The sequence below is a fragment of the Bombina bombina genome, chromosome 1, assembly GCF_027579735.1.
Source record: "Bombina bombina isolate aBomBom1 chromosome 1, aBomBom1.pri, whole genome shotgun sequence".
Taxonomy (NCBI): Eukaryota; Metazoa; Chordata; class Amphibia; order Anura; family Bombinatoridae; genus Bombina; species Bombina bombina.
The window spans coordinates 915136378-915154221 of NC_069499.1; the positions used below are offsets into that span (position 1 = coordinate 915136378).

General features: G+C 37.8%; 1 protein-coding gene across 1 annotated transcript in view; it reads right to left on the minus strand.

Moving 5' to 3' along the window:
• The window catches only part of BEAN1 (brain expressed associated with NEDD4 1), a 155768-nt gene that overhangs the window by 33157 nt on the left and 104767 nt on the right, over positions 1-17844 (minus strand). The window contains exon 5 of the mRNA XM_053715879.1: positions 15547-15670. Within this exon, the coding sequence (XP_053571854.1) occupies positions 15547-15670 (124 nt within the window). The remainder of the gene's footprint in view (positions 1-15546; positions 15671-17844) is intronic.

The following is a 17844-nucleotide window of genomic DNA, read 5'->3' on the forward strand; positions in this document are numbered from 1 at the left end:
AAAGATAGACTATATATATATAGTAAAAAATGTAAACGACACCTGACACCCACAATGGCTGGGGCACTTACCATCTCCTACGAACCAGACACCAGCGGACCGGAATTTCTTAATCGCCTCACAGTCAGGAATGCGGAAATGAGAAACCAGGCGTAAACACACCCGATCACAAGGTGAACCGTACAGTCCAAAAAAAGCGTGCCGAACCATTAAGGTTGCGTCACTTCAAGGCCGTTATATTCCAAAGCCATGAACCCAGATAACACTACACATAAGCAGACTAAATCACATAACAAACATGATTAAAAAAACCCCTGTTCAATAATCCCCCTCAGGAGATATTAACCCTTGATTCCAAGATACCAAAGGAGTCCCACTGAGACCCTGTATTTTCATTATGAGTTACAATACATTTATGAAGAAGTAAAATGAAAAAATCTTACCGGAATCCATGGCGTGGAACAGGAACACGGCCCTTCAAGTGTGACGAATAGTAGCAGCGCCTCCGCCATGTACTTGAGAGAAGAAAGCAGGCAGCGAATCGAAGCTCGAAAATGCCGATTGCTTGTGGAGTTGTTAATATGAGTCGGGATGGTTTCGCAGAAAGACTCTCTCTGCATCTCCGGACTCTAACTTTCATCCAGGCCCTCACTGAGAGACTGACAGGATTACTTAAAACTCCAGTCCCATTTCAAAGAGCACTACCCTCCATAAGAAACTATCTCGAACTTCTTACACTTCTCTGCCAACCTCCTGGGACGAAAGGCAAAGAATGACTGGGGCATGAGGGAAGTGGGAGGAGTATTTAAGCCCTTGGCTGGGGTGTCTTTGCCTCCTCCTGGTGGCCAGGTTCTGAATTCCCAAAAGTAATGAATGCAGCTGTGGACTCTCCATTTATGAAGAAAATTAAATTCTCTATGGGAGTCAGCAACCTTGGCAACCCAGATGTTTTGAAACTTCATTTCCCATGATACCGAGTCAGCCAGCCTAAATAGTGTCTGAGCATCATGGGAAATGTAGTAACAAAACATCTGGGGTGCCAAGGACACCTCTGTCTATTTAAAGTCCGGTATTAAAATTATTTTTGTCCTCCATTTAAAAAGTAAGTTTTCTGTTCCCAATTTATTATCTGTATTTTTTGTTTTTAAAATATGCCCTTTTTTTCATGACAATTTGAGAATTTTCAGTTCCCTTAAACCCTTACGTAACACAAGGCCATCTGTGGCCTCTGTGTTTTGTTTTTTTGTTAAATCACAGTAACTTTACAGTGCTCAACAGATGGGCCACTAAGTATGTGAACTACATACAGTATATCCAAAAAGCTGGCCTAAATGCAATTAAAATGCTCTCTGTGTAATGTGCGGTTGGATAATGGAGTAGATCATTGTTTTTTGGGAGCAGATGCTCACAGCTCCTGGAAAAATGACTTTTTTTTTAAAATCAATTGATGTGGACAACAATACAGCTTACATCAAACCTTGCTGCTCTGTGGCACAAGGTTTATTCTGTTTTCTGTTTAATCTTAAAGGGACACTAAAATCAAAATTAAACGTTTATGACTTAGATAGGGCATGCAATTAAAAAAAAAAAATTCCAATTTATATTGTTTATCAAATTGTGTACTTTTTATATGCACTCATGCTAAGGCACCAGCTCCTACTGAGCATGTGCACAAGTTCACAGTGTACACATATATGAGTCTGTGATTGGCTGATGACTGTCACATATATATGGGGAGGAATTAGAAGGAAAATTTGAAATCTCCCCCCCCCAAAAAAAAAAAAACTACAGCAAATTTAAAATTCAGAGTAAGTGCCATTACATTGCCTTGTTAATAGTCACTTGCTGATTATGCAATTATACTGTATTTAAAGGTATCTGAAACCCCAAAACTTTATTTCATGATTTAGAACATTCAATTTTAATTAACTTTCCAATTTACTTCTATAATTTTAAATTTGCTTTATTTTCGTTATGCTTTGCTAAAGGAACATTGGTAGCTAGCTGAACACAGCTAGTTGGCCAATCATAAGACAAATATGTGCATATTCTTTAGGATATGTGCATATTAGTTTTCAACAAGGGATGCCAAGATAACAAAACATATTTGAAATTTGAAGTGAATTTAAAAGTTTCTTAAATTGGCATGCTTCATCCGAATCATGCCAGTTTAATTTTGACTTTCCTATCCCTTTAATGGCCCTTTTAAGGAAAATGATTCACAAATTATGAATGATTTATGGGATACAGGAAATTGATAGAAAGAGAAAACATTTTTAATGGAATATATGACATAAACCACTCAAGCTACCTTCAATGTGTATGCATTGCTGGTACATGAAACCCAATGTTTTCTTCCTTGATTCGGATAGAACATATCCTTTTAAACAACGTTCCAATTTACTTCTATTATCAAATTTGCTTCGTTCTCTTGGTATTCTTTGTTGAAGGAGCAAATGCACTACAGGGAGCTAGCTGAACACATTGGGTAGTTCAGTAAAAAGAGGCATATTTATACAGCCACCAATCAGCAGATACGTCATAGTAGAGCACTGCTGCTCCTTATCATACCTAGGTACTGTATACTCTACAATAAAGGATACTAATAGAACAGAGCAAATTAGATAACAGAAGAAAAAACTGTAAAGTTGTTTTAAATTGTATGTTCTCTCTGAAACATAAAAAAATGCATTTGAGTTTGCTGACCCTTTAATGTTCTTTGTGTGGTCTTACAGAAGGGATACATTTAATAATAACTCTGACATATATATATTATATATATATAGATAATATATATATATGTGTGTGTGAGGCAAGGAGCCAGGAGAGAACACATTTTTAAAAGCTAATAATATATGACTTTCAATGGTGTGATATGCTTTGTTTTCATAATGCTGAACAAACACAGCTAGTGGGATATCCTATATGTTTTTTTTTACTACATTGAGGTTTCATATCATCCCTTCTGATTGGGCAGTTCAGTTTTTTAACTGTTTTTAAGTACTGCATCTACCAATAGGATCTCATGTAATGACTTATATGCCCATTACACGTAAGTATAAGCACAGATTGGGCAGAAAGAAGCTGTAGCCTGGGTCGGTACCATCCCAAAGGTTGGGCTATTAAGCACCATCCGTCCCCAATTGAGCACTTCTCTTATGTATTTTAGTCTCCTGAAGGGTAACGAGGCAACCAGACGTGGACCCCTTGCTCACTGTGCCTATAGGGATATAGCTGCACCTCCACTGATGAGGCCTTTATGAGCCAAAACGTATGTCTGGGGTTAGCTGTGCAAATCCTTTGTTCAGAGAATTGCTTGGTATTTTGGGGCTGGAGTTTCTTTTAGGATGGTTTCAGACTGATATACTACAGGAAAGTTGGAAATGTCTCCTATGTTGAAAGCACAAATTTGGCAGAAAGAAGCTGTACCCTGGGTCGGTACCATCCCAGAGGGTGGGCTATTAAGCACCACCCATCCCCTTTGAGCACTTCTATTATGTACTTTAGTCTCCCTAAGGGTAATGGAGGCAACCAAGCATGGACCCCTTGCTCACTGTGCGTAGAGGGATATAGCGGCACCTCCACTGACGAGGCCTTATAGGTACGTATGGTGTTAGCTGTACAAATCCTTAGTTCAGATTAGAATTGCCTGGTATTTCGGGGTTGAACTGTCCTTTTGGATGGGGTGAGACTGATATACTACAGGAAAGTTCTCAGTTAAAAGCAGAGATTGAGCAGATAGAAGCTACCCCCTGGGTGGGTACCATCCCATAGGGTGGGCTATTAAGCACATTTTGTCCCCTGTTGAGCACTTCTTTCATATATTTTAATTTATATATAAGGTAAGGTGTGCTGTGTCAGTCATGTTTGTTATCTGCAACATATGCTATATTGTAATCTGCATGATAGGGAACTTGACATATTTCTTCCAGGGTCTACCAGTGCTAGCCTCTGGGTCTCTAACTGTGTTTCCTTCTTCTCTGGCCATTTGCACAATGCACTATCATGCTAGTTGTTACATTTTTGCCAGGCTGCTGTGCAGTTCAGCAGTTAAAAGGGAAATTAAACCCATTTTATTTTCTTTCATGATTCAAATAGAGCTGGTCATTTTAAACAACTTTCTACTTCTATTATCAATTTTTCTTTTTTCACTTGATATCTTTGGTTAAAAATCAAGAAGATAAGCTTTGGAGCCATCCCATTTCTGGAGCACTTTACAGGGAGTGCAGAATTATTAGGCAAGGTGTATTTTTGAGGATTAATTTTATTATTGAACAACAACCATGTTCTCAATGAACCCAAAAAACTCATTAATATCAAAGCTGAATAGTTTTGGAAGTAGTTTTTAGTTTGTTTTTAGTTATAGCTATTTTAGGGGGATATCTGTGTGTGCAGGTGACTATTACTGTGCATAATTATTAGGCAACTTAACAAAAAACAAATATATACCCATTTCAATTATTTATTTTTACCAGTGAAACCAATATAACATCTCAACATTCACAAATATACATTTCTGACATTCAAAAACAAAACAAAAACAAATCAGTGACCAATATAGCCACCTTTCTTTGCAAGGACACTCAAAAGCCTGCCATCCATGGATTCTGTCAGTGTTTTGATCTGTTCACCATCAACATTGCGTGCAGCAGCAACCACAGCCTCCCAGACACTGTTCAGAGAGGTGTACTGTTTTCCCTCCTTGTAAATCTCACATTTGATGATGGACCACAGGTTCTCAATGGGGTTCAAATCAGGTGAACAAGGAGGCCATGTCATTAGATTTTCTTCTTTTAAACCCTTTCTTGCCAGCCACGCTGTGGAGTACTTGGACGCGTGTCATGGAGCATTGTCCTGCATGAAAATCATGTTTTTCTTGAAGGATGCAGACTTTTTCCTGTACCACTGCTTGAAGAAGGTGTCTTCCAGAAACTGGCAGTAGGACTGGGAGTTGAGCTTGACTCCATCCTCAACCCGAAAAGGCCCCACAAGCTCATCTTTGATGATACCAGCCCAAACCAGTACTCCACCTCCACCTTGCTGGCGTCTGAGTCGGACTGGAGCTCTCTGCCCTTTACCAATCCAGCCACGGGCCCATCCATCTGGCCCATCAAGACTCACTCTCATTTCATCAGACCATAAAACCTTAGAAAAATCAGTCTTGAGATATTTCTTGGCCCAGTCTTGACGTTTCAGCTTGTGTGTCTTGTTCAGTGGTGGTCGTCTTTCAGCCTTTCTTACCTTGGCCATGTCTCTGAGTATTGCACACCTTGTGCTTTTGGGCACTCCAGTGATGTTGCAGCTCTGAAATATGGCCAAACTGGTGGCAAGTGGCATCTTGGCAGCTGCACGCTTGACTTTTCTCAGTTCATGGGCAGTTATTTTGCACCTTGGTTTTTCCACACGCTTCTTGCGACCCTGTTGACTATTTTGAATGAAACGCTTGATTGTTCGATGATCACGCTTCAGAAGCTTTGCAATTTTAAGAGTGCTGCATCCCTCTGCAAGATATCTCACTATTTTTGACTTTTCTGAGCCTGTCAAGTCCTTCTTTTGACCCATTTTGCCAAAGGAAAGGAAGTTGCCTAATAATTATGTACACCTGATATAGGGTGTTGATGTCATTAGACCACACCCCTTCTCATTACAGAGATGCACATCACCTAATATGCTTAATTGGTAGTAGGCTTTCGAGCCTATACAGCTTGGAGTAAGACAACATGCATAAAGAGGATGATGTGGTCAAAATACTCATTTGCCTAATAATTCTGCACTCCCTGTATGGCAGCAGCTTTGCAAGAATGTTATCCATTTGCAAGAGCACTTGATAGCAGCACTATTTCCTGCCATGTAGTGTTCCAGATGCCTACCTAGATATCTCTTTAATATCATGGGAACAAAGCAAATGTAATAAATAATTAAAATTGATTTTGTTTTAAAATTGTATGAATCACAAAAGAAGATTTTTAAGCCCAGCAATCTTCTCCTCTAACTCTCATATTGTACGTAAGGCTCCAAGTGTTTGAGACTGTACTGGACACAATACGTCTGATCTAATGTAGCTATGCATTTGGAAGAGGAGCTGCAGAGCCTGGTAGCCTGATCTAATGTGAGCATATGGCTGACAGAGGGGCTACAGGGCATTGGTGTCTGATCTGAAGTGAGTATATAACTATCAGGGGCTACAGGGCATTGGGTCTGATCTGATGTGAGTATATAACTATCAGGGGCTATAGGGCATTGGGTCTGATCTGATGTGAGTATATAACTATCAGGGGCTAAAGGGCATTGGTGTCTGATCTGATGTGAGTATATAACTATCAGGGGCTACAGGGCATTGGTGTCTGATCTGATGTGAGTATATAACTATCAGGGGCTACAGGGCATTGGGTATGATCTGATGTGAGTATATAACTATCAGGGGCTAGAGGGCATTGGTGTCTGATCTGATGTGAGTTTATAACTATCAGGGGCTAGAGGGCATTGGTGTCTGATCTGATGTGAGTATATAACTATTAGGGGCTATAGGGCATTGGGTCTGGTCTGATGTGAGTATATAAATAACAGGGTGGGGGTTCTCATATGTAAGGAACCCCGGGAGGGGGGAAGTGGGGGGACCACTATACTACAGAAAACATTTTAAAAAAAATATATAAAACTGAAGAAAAAAAATCAAATAAAAATATGTGTTAGGTAAATATAAAAAAGTCTCTATTTCTGTTTAAATGGAGTGATAGCAAAAATGCTAAAAATTCTACAGTATTTTGGGAAAGTTGTTTTCTGAAATTCCCGGTAGCGAAGTGGTTAAATAGACATTAAACGGTATGAGACTGTAATATACAATGTTTAATTATGTGCAGTTAAAAAACTTTGCAATGTACTTCCATCACTTATTTTGTCCCTTTTATCTGTTATTCTGTTATTGTGTTATTGTTTTCTAAATAAGTTTCTATAAATTAAAGTGCACTGCACTTATAAGTGCACTTATGTTTCCCTTTATCTATCTTTCCTGCTGAGGACAATTAGGGACAGATATAAAACAGACAATAAAATAGACTTTTCAAAGAAGGTTGCATGGAACATATGATTATTTTAAAAGGTTTCCACATAGCCTTGTTTGTACAGAAAAAAAGAAAACTAGTTCAAACATGGCGCCATTACTTTATAGAAACAAAAGTATACTTTATTGAAACTAACACTTTACATTTATATTTTCAATATTTAAACAACTAATACAATTGTAAAACCACATGAACATCCTATTTTAATGCTAATCTTTGCTGTCATTACATCATTAGGTCTACCATTTATTTACTGTTTAACAATCATTTAATGTTACAGTTTTTCATCATCTGTTAATGTTGTTTTAATCTGCTTCTTATTCACTTTGTACATATTTGCACACTACATACAGGTTGTGAAAAAGCTACCGTCACATCCAACCTCCTTAATGGGACAGAAATGAGATGTTATTAGGTAAATTTTGCCAACAAGCCCAATTATCCACAGTTTATATATTTAATTCAAACCAGTAATCATTTTCTTAAAATTAATTCACCATGAAGGACAATCTAGAATATCCTATCTAGATTAAGATTTGTCTACACATTTCACATTAAATAAAACGGATATCTAGTGCGCAATGCATTTTCCTAATAGGGGTTATATGTATGACAACCGTTTATTTCAGCTGACAGATATGATTTGCTTCTTTTAATCAGTCAGAGGAAAAAGGTATCAGGTGCATACCTGCAAAGTACACTGACCTCTAATACTGGGGACTGCATCTAATGCATTAGGTCAATTAAAGGAATATGGAAGTCAAATTTTAACTTTCATGTTTCAGACAGAGCATGCAATTTTAAGAGACTTTTTAATGTACTTCCATTATTAAATTGACTTGGTTTTCTTGGTATCCTTTGTAAAAACACATACCTAGGCTCAGAAGCAGCAGTGCTTGGACTGCATGGGTCCTGAAAAGGATCAGTTTTCAGCAGGGAGACTCCAGCAGTCTGGAGTTAGTGGAGAGAATCTGTAGTGCAGACCTGTGGGTCACAGTGTGCTCAGGGTAAGAGAAGTCTGTTTTAGTTAGGGAAATGCAGGGGTATCAATAACACTCCTTATCTCACTCTAGGTGCAATAAAACAATGAACAAATCAAATGCAGATAGATTTCCCTGGTAACATTTTACAATACATAACTCCCTTTCCCAGCATGGATGCATAAGATAAAATTTCCATTTTAGGTTCACGTTAGTCATTTAGAAATTGAGCACCTGTGACACACAGCATTTGCCACAAATTAGTATTTTGCTCCTAGTGATCATGTGCAAGAGTTCCCAGTATATATGTGTATTCATTATGTAACTGGTTGATGGCTGTCACATGATATAGAGGACATGAAAAATTTAAGTAACTTTGACATTTTGTTAGAAGAAATCTACTACTAGTTTGAAATTCAGACTAAGAGCCCCATTTATAAAGCTACAGATGCAACTTCGGGGCCCTAGGATTTCAGTCTTGCGTGAGTGCAGCTTCTTCACCTCTTCGCCACCTCAAGGCTCGCAGAGTTAAATCATCTCGATCTGATCAGGATTATTGACAAGCCCTGCTCTAGATCAATTGGTTCCACAAGAGCGGGGGTGTTGCCCCACAAGCAAGTGCTTGTTCAATGCAAAATGCTGCTGCAGATGCCGTGTGGATGAGGTTCCAGAGAGCAAACCTTGTCTGATCAGATTTAATAAATAGGGGCCTATGTTTTATTGCATTGTCTTTTAATTATGCATGTGTTGATTTAGCAGTTCTACTTCATCTAATGGTCCTACAGGAAAATCTCTTAAACTGGAACCTCTGCTCTAGCGTCTCCTTGGCGGCCATCTATCCAGTTTTTGTACCACCATGGCTGGTGTTTTAAGCCTCAAGTCAGTGTAGATAATAAAGAATCAAGAAAGAAATAAGGGTCATGTTATGGTGAAACTTCTTCTAAATGTGTTAATATCTAATGAGAAATACATGACCATTTAAAATCAGTTCTAGCAGTGTTTGTCTTGGAGTTTTGCTGTATAACTATTTATGCAAATGTAATTTAATACGTGTGGCTGGTATTTTTTTGTTATGAAAGGTGGTAACCGTAGGTGTCTCCAGTGATGAATACTTGGAGAAATTCTTCACTTCACAGTTTGATGTTCTTGTGGGAGAACCATATAGAGGATATGCTTTACATGATGGCACTGTAGCCCTGAGTAAGCCATTGTCTCTCTATATTGAATGTTGGGAAGCTGCCTATAACTATGCAAATGCAGTCACCAAAATAGAGGCTGGATGGTAATCACTTATGGAGAAACAAAGCTGTTTAATTTAGCTTCCTGGTGTTTTGAGTATGTATTGGGTACTTGTAAAGCACGGCTAATCACTGTTAGGTTCTCAAGGTGCTGCTCATTTTATCGACCTCGGAAGGATGAAAGGCTGAGTGGACCTCGACAGGGATCAAACTTGCAACCCTTGGGTTGCTACAGAGCTCTGCCACAGTGCCTTAGCATGCTGAGCTATCTGTCCGGCTGTTTTGAGTGGAAGCTTTTGAATAAGCTGAAATTCCATCAGAAGGTTGGACACTAGACAAAATATCTTTCAACTCCTAGAACAGTACCTCCATAATCCTTCCTTATACAAAGGCACAGTTAGTTTTTCTTATGTCAGGGTCTGCAAATAGCCATAAAAACCAGATGGTTGGAAAATGTATATTCCAGTTATTTTATTCATTCAGGATTTAGGGGTTTATCACCATTTATCATTTGAAAACTATTGTAATGTTAACGGCTGTTCTTCTCAATAATGAACAATATATTTGTGGGGCCATTTTTCACTTTTCAAATTCCACAACTGAAAGGACGTGATAAACCCCCATATAACACTTTTCTAATTATTAACAAGTAACCCAAAAGTGTTGAAATGGAACATTGGCTTTGACTATGGGCAAAACACACTGAAATTACCCCCTTTCGTGATGGTAGGAAACAATATCACCAACACCACCAAATACAAATGCTACCTGCTAAATCAATTACATTAAAAAATAATAATAATAAGCATCTGTACACTAATAACAATTAGTAAAATCAATAAACCAGCAAACATGCATATCCACTATACTGATAATGCCTTTGTTTAAAAGCCTTAAAAATACATACACACATATCTCTATAGTTTTGGAGCACAAAAGGTTAATTGCACCTCACCTATTAGCATCACTACATACTATTAAAAGGGATCAATTACCATACAGACCCTTCAACCTGTGATGTAATCCCTAAATCCACCAAATTGCCATTTATTTGTCGTAAATTGTGCACATTTGATTTTGGATTACGAAATTGTGAGATTAAAGGAATTGTCTAGTCAAAATGAAACATAATTCAGATAAAGCATGCAATTTTAAAGGGACACTGAACTCAAATTTTTTCTTTTGTGATTCAGATAGAGCAGAGCTTTCCAAACTTTTCATGTTGTGACACACTTTTTTAGACCTACATCATTTCGCGACACAGTAATTCAGTTGCAAACTAACTTGATTTAAGAGATACGGACACAAACATAAATTATATAATAATGAAATGTATTTACAAGTAACAGTATGTATGTGCAAGAATTAAAAAAAAGTTTAATAACACCAATAGATCCTTATTATTTTAATGGGATGTATAAGGTTGATTTGATGAACACAGTTTCTGAATATTTGGTGTAATATTAAATAAAGACATTTGCATTCCATCATCAAGCATTTTTAAGCTTCCACTTCCTATCCATAATATATCAAGAGCAGGAGCAGCAATGCACTACTGGGAGCTAGTTGCAAAAAAAACTCCACTGACTTCAGCTCAGCATTTAAGCTGCCACCCTCAGAGCTCGGCGAGTCTGATTGACTACTGCCCACCCTGCAAACACACTGCTGTCACACTCACTGACTACACATGCAGTCACAAGCTAATTAAAGGGCCATAATACCCAAATGTTTAAACACTTGAAAGTGATGCAGTATAGCTGTTAAATGCTGAGTAGAAAATATCACCTGAACATCTCTATGTAAAAAAGAAAGATATTTTACCTCAAAAGTTCCTCAGTAGCCACATCCCATTGTAAAGGATTTCTAAGCAGCATTTTAGTGTGTCTGTCCTGGGACATCTTAGGGCAGTGCTTTCCAAACTGTGTGTCGGGACACACTAGTGTGTCGGCAGCAGTGTGTAGGTGTGTCCCTGCTTCAGCACAATTTTTTTTAAATTTAAATATTTTTTTTTAAATAGTTTTTTGGTTTCTGACTTTCCACCTGCCTGCTACGCATATCACCTGGTTGACACGTGATTGATACCTAGTGGGTCACAGATCATCTTAACCAATTGGCACAGCTCAGTGGGAACTGAAACTATTACCATTGGCGGATTTGGCGGCACATTGGCTCCTGACTGCACGCGTAGTCTCCTCAATCGGCTTGTGACTGCAAGTGTAGCCAGTGAGTGGGACAGCAGTGTGTTTGTAGTGCGGGCAGTAGTCAGTCGGACTCACAGAGGGTGGCAGCTTAAACGCTGAGCTGAAGTCAGAAGTCAGTGGGATTTTTTTGCAGCTAGCTCCCAGTACTGCATTGCTGCTCCTGCTCTTGATATATAGATAGGAAGTGGAAGCTTAAAAACGCTTGATGATAAAATGCGAGTGTCTTTATCTAATATTCCACCAAATATTCCGAAACTGTGTTCATCCCATCAACCTTATACATCCGTTAAAATAGTAAGTAGCTATTGGTGTTATTAATTCTTGCCCATACATACTGTTACTTGTAAATACATTTAGTTATTATAATTTATGTATGTACCCGTATCTCTTAAAACAAGTTAGTTTAACCTCCTTTTTGCTAGTACAACTGAATTACTGTGTCGCGAAATGATGTAGGTCTACAAAGTGTGTCACCAACATGAAAAGTTTGGAAAGCTCTGTCTTAGGGGATGAGCCTCGGGAACTCTTATATTATTTCACCAATCAGGTAAAAGAAGCTTACTATGAAATCTCATGAGAGTTAAGTCAAATCTCATGAGATCACAGTAAGAGTTCATGACCTCAGCACTGCTGATGCTGATTGGCTGCTGTTCATTTCTTCATTTGTATTTTTTTTATGCCTGCAGCTGGGAGCAGCTGAGTATAACTTTTTACACAGAACTTACTCTGCTGAGCTGAGGAGATTGTGAGGTAAAATATCTTCCTTTTTTACATAGAGATGCTCAGGTGATATTTTCCTGTCAGCTTTTTACAGTTATACTGCATCAGTTTCAAGTGATTTAGCATTTGAGTATTATGTCCCTTTAAGGAGACTACACGTGCAGTCAGGAGCCAATGTGCCGCCAATGGGAATAGTTTCAGTTCCCATTGAGCTGTGCCAATAGGTTAAGATGATCTGTGTCCCCCTAGGTATCACTCACGTGTCAACTATGTGATATGCGTAGCAGGCAGGCGGAAAGTCAGAAACCAAAAAAAATTAAAAGAAATTTGTGCTGAAGCAGGGACACACCTACACACTGCTGCCGACACACAGTTTGGAAAGCACTGAGATAGAGCTTGTAATTTTAAGCAACTTTCTAATGTACTCCTATTATCAAATGTTCTTCATTCTCTTGGTATTTCTTTTTGAAAAGCAAGAATGTAAGTTTAGATGCCGGCCCATTTTTGATGAACAACCTGGGTTGTTCTTGCTGATTGGTGGATAACGTCATCCACCAATAAACAAGTGCTGTCCAGGGTACTGGACTTTCTCTTTCAAATAAAGATAGCAAGAGAACGAAGAAAAATTGATAATAGGAGTAAATTAAAAAATTGCTTACAATTGCATGCTCTATCTGAATCACAAAAGAAAAAAATTGGGTTCAGTGTCCCTTTAAGCAATTTTCTAATTTACTCCAATGATCAATTTTTCTTCGTTCTCTTGCTATCTTTATTTGAATGTAAGCTTAGTAACCGGACCATTTTTGGTTCAGAACCTGGGTAACGCTTGCTGATTGGTGGCTACATTTAGACACCAATCAGAAAGCGCTACTCAGGTGCTAAACCAAAAATGGGCCAGCTCCTATGCTTGTATTCCTACGTTTTCAAAAAAAAGATACCAAGAGAACAAAGAAAAAATTATAATAGGAGTAAATTAGAAGGTTGCTTAAAATTGCATCTATCTGAAACATGAAAGTTTAATTTTGACTAGACTATTCATTTAAAGGCACAGTCTAGTCAAAATTAAACTTTCATTATTCAGATAGGATTTGTAATTTTAATTAACTTTCCAATTTACTTTTATCATCAAATTTGCTTTGTTTTCTTGGTATTCTTAGTTAAAACTAACCCTAGGTAGGCTCATATGCTAATTTCTATGCCTTTGAGGGCTGCCTCTAATCACAGGCTTTTAAAATTCCTTTTCACAACAAGAGACTGATAAATTCATGTGGACCATATATATAACACTTTGTTAACGCCCTGGGAGTTATTTAAGATTTAGCAAAACACAATGCTATATGCAACTCAATAGATTTTATGTAGTCACAGCCAGGGCCGGATTTCCCATTAGGCACAGTAGGCATGTGCCTACAGGCGCCTGGCAGTGAGGGGCGCCTGCCTGTGAGGGCATTAATTTTAGTAAGAATTGTGCTGCCAGGTGCCTACAATGTCAAGTGTTTCATTTGGAATATGTTACAGCAGTTGAGGGAGCCATGAAGGAGAGAAGGGCAAAGATTAAAACTAAACCCCTCCCATTTTCGCCAGGCATGTTTAGTTTCACTTTTATTTTCTGTACTTCTGTTGCCTCACACAGCCAAGCTCCATGCTGATGTGTAGCAGATACTTTTGTTGAGGAATGAAAGCTTCAGAATCAGAACAACAGGTTAGGACTGTACAAGGCTTCTAATGCTGCCTAGAATGACAACATAACAAGCAGAGCACACTTTAACCCCTTGGCTACCAGAGAGGGTTGCAGTGTATTCACTTGTTATGTGTTGTAGTGCATTTTGATAGCCAGGGGGTTAAATTCTGCTTCAGGATTAATGTTTTTGTTCTATAAAGGCATTGGGGGTGTGGAGGTTATGTGGGAATAGCTGCTCTGCTCTTTATTACAAGCTGCTGATTTACAGCCTTTAGGGCACTTTGACAACAAAGTTTGTAGACTGTAAGGCTGTATAATGTGTATGTGTGTAAACTACTCACATGGCATATTTGTTTTTGTATGTATGTATATGTATGTGTATGTGTATGTATATATATATATATATATATATATATATATATATATATATATATATATATATATATATATATACATATATATACACACACACACATCACATTAAAAATCGTTAATCTGTTATTTTATCAAGTAAGTGTGGTATGTTTGTGTTTTGTGGTAAATGAAATTTCTAATTTCTAATTTTAAACACATTTGTTGACCCCTGGATTACATATAATCTACAACATTCCATTTTTTCCTTTAAGAGCAACATCATATTATATTTATATTTTCTTCCACTGGCTGCAAGGGTTGTTGATGAGCTTGCATGCTGCTAGTTTTAATATTGCTATTGTTTACACAAAACTGTGTTTAACTCCAACAAAATGTTAAGCACATAGTCAAAGTCCTCTCCAGAAAAGCAATACACTAATGGCTTGTAAGTAAACATGTGCTATGAGCCCATTTGGGTCTGCACAGATGTGTATTGCTGTCTCAGAACTGACATTGACTATGTGTTTAACTCTTTTGCAAGAGGCTAACACACTTCTGTGCAAGCACTAGTGCAATAATAAAATGCCCTAGCAAACTGTCACATTTTATGTCCCTTTAAATAGGGAATATTTTGCATTCAAAGTTTAACATGATTTGTTTATGTTATACATAACAGAAATTGTATGGCCATTTGAGTCAAGTGAATATTGATTTTTGGTGTAGCTTCCATTACAACAAATATTGCAATTGGTGTGTGTATTTGTGTATCTCCATAAAAGGGAAAATGTAATTTTACATCTAATATTTATTTTAGTTGTCCTAAATAATAATAAAAAAGTCCTCATTTTTTTCCACTTTTTTGGGGTGGGGGTGGGGGGGGGCGCTTCAGGTTTTTGTGCCTACAGGCACCTGAGATGTAAATCCGGCCCTGGTCACAGCCATGTGATCAGGGGGCTGTCAGAAGGTTCTTAGATACAAGGTAATCCCAGAAGTAAAAAGTGTATTAATATAACTGTGTTCTTTATGCAAAACTGGGGAATGCGTAATAAAGGGATTGTGTATCTTTTAAAACAATAAAAATTATATTGTAGACTGTCCTTTTAAGAGTGACTTTGTGATTATTTTGTTTTTAGGAGGTAACAATTCTGAGCTTCAGGTGTATTTTGATTTAAATCTCTGGAAAAATACTGACTATAATAAACAACGTTCAGAAATCATTATCTGCTGAAAACAAGAGTTAGATTGTGATCAACTGCTAATTTAGCCATGACATCATCATTGCAGTCAATAATAACGAGGCTGTTTTATTACCATGGTGGGGAATCTGGATAGGACACATTAAGCTCCAGGTAAGATCCAAATTGAAAGGCTGGCAAAATCTCCCTGGTACAGACAGATCTCAGGTCTCCGACAGATGCTGCATAAGAAATTCCATCTGATGGGGAAGAAAATTAGTACAATACAAATCAACATCAGAGACAAAATGTAGACATTGTTAAAGGGATACTGAACCCAATTTTTTTTTTCTTTCATGATTCAGATAGAGCATGTAATTGTAAGCAACTTTCTAATGTACTCCTATTATCCATTTCTCTTTGTTTTCTTGATATCTTTATTTGAAAAGAAGGAATGTAAAGCTTAGGAGCCAGCTCATCTTTGGTTCAGCACCTGGTTAGCACTTGCTGATTGGTGACTAAATGTAGCCACCAATCAGCAAGGGTTACCCAGGGTGCCTAATCAAAAAATGGGCCGGCATGTAAGCTTAGATTCCTGCTTTTTCAAATAAAGATACCAAGATAATGAAAAAAAATGATAATAGTGTGTGAATTAGAAAGTTGCTTAAAGGGACACTCAGGTTAAATTAATTTTTCATGATTCAGATACAGCATGTAATTTTAAACAACTTTCCAAATTACTTCCATTAAAGAAAATGTGCACAGTTTTTTATATTTACAATTTTTGAGTCACCAGATCCTACTGAGCATGTGCAAGAATTCACAGACTATACGTATATGCATTTGTGATTGGCTGATTGCTAACACATGGTACAAGGGGAGTGGAAATATACATAACTTTGAAATTTGTTATAAAAAAAATCTACTACTCATTTGAAGTTCAAACTAAGTGCTATTGCATTGTCTTGTTAGCTTGCATTTGTTGATTATGCAAATCTAATGTGTTGACTGGTCCTTTAAATTGCATGCTCTATCTGAATCATGAAAGAAAAAAATTGGGTTCAGTAACCCTTTAAATATGAGTTGAAGCACATATACAATTACAAATGTGCTAAGATATATACATTTATTGCAAATATAATGTATAGCTTATATTATAATTTATAAAATATAATAGTATGTATAACTAAAATATTAATAAAGGTAAATACTTTGTGAATTTAGTATGTTGTACAGGAAAATTTGGTTAATTTTAATTATTTGCTTTTTATATGCATTTTGGTTTGTAAACAAAAAGAAGGCCCTGTTGCAAAACATTTTTTGCACCCCCTCCACAGGTAACTCAGTAATAAGCAATAGAATAATAGAATCATATACATGCTTCTCTGTATAATGATTTTGAGTATACTGTGTGTAAGGGATTGGAATTTTTGCATGATTCTATGCACAAATAATTTATTAAACTGTTAATGTATTAGCAGTTTATATTCAAACTTTGCGTTTAGAGAACACATATACAGTATGTATAATCATATGCCTTTGATAGTATTGCCTTTAAAGGGACAGTAAACACTTTGAGATGGTAATATAAAATGAAAAACTGTATATATAAATAAAACTCTGCAATATACTTTAATTATTTATTTTGTTCCTGTCAGGGTGCCAGGAATCAGACTGAGACGAGAAGTGCAAAAATAATCACACCTTTTTAGCAAAAAATAATAAAAAGTCCACAAGTCACATAACAAGCCAGGAGTCAAAACCAGAGCTGGTAGTCAGACGAGCCGAGTCAGGAGCCAAAGCGAATAGTCAGATGAGCCGGAATCAGGAACAAGGAAAACAGCAGAGTCAGGAACAAGCCAGGGATCAGGAACCAGGAAGGACGTCAGGCAGCCAGGTAATACACAGGAACTCTCACAAACAGGTCTGAGACAACGCAAAGGCAAAGCATACTGAACAGAGGCCCTTTAAATAATAAGTGATGACATCACAAATTCTGAGACTGCATCCTGTCTTACATGGATGATGCACACCAGTCTGGCCATAAAAGGAAGTGCAGGAAATGAGCAGCATCCCCCACAATGCACCATAATCAGGAAGAGAGGTGAGTAAAATGGCTGCCAGCAGCACATGGCAAACACAACAGGGAGAAAACCCTGACAGTACCCTCCCCTCATCGACCCCTCCCCCGCGGGAGGACAAAAGGCTTATTGGGGAAACGGGCATGGAAGGCACGGAGGAGGGCGGGAGCATGAACATCAGAGGAGGGAACCCAAGAACGCTCCTCCGGACCGTAGCCCCTCCAGTGAACCAAATACTGTACACGGTCCCTGGACATACGAGAGTCAATAATGCTGCTGACCTCATACTCCTCATGGTTGCCAACAAAGATAGGACGGGGACGAGGCAACACAGTGGTAAACCGATTACAAAC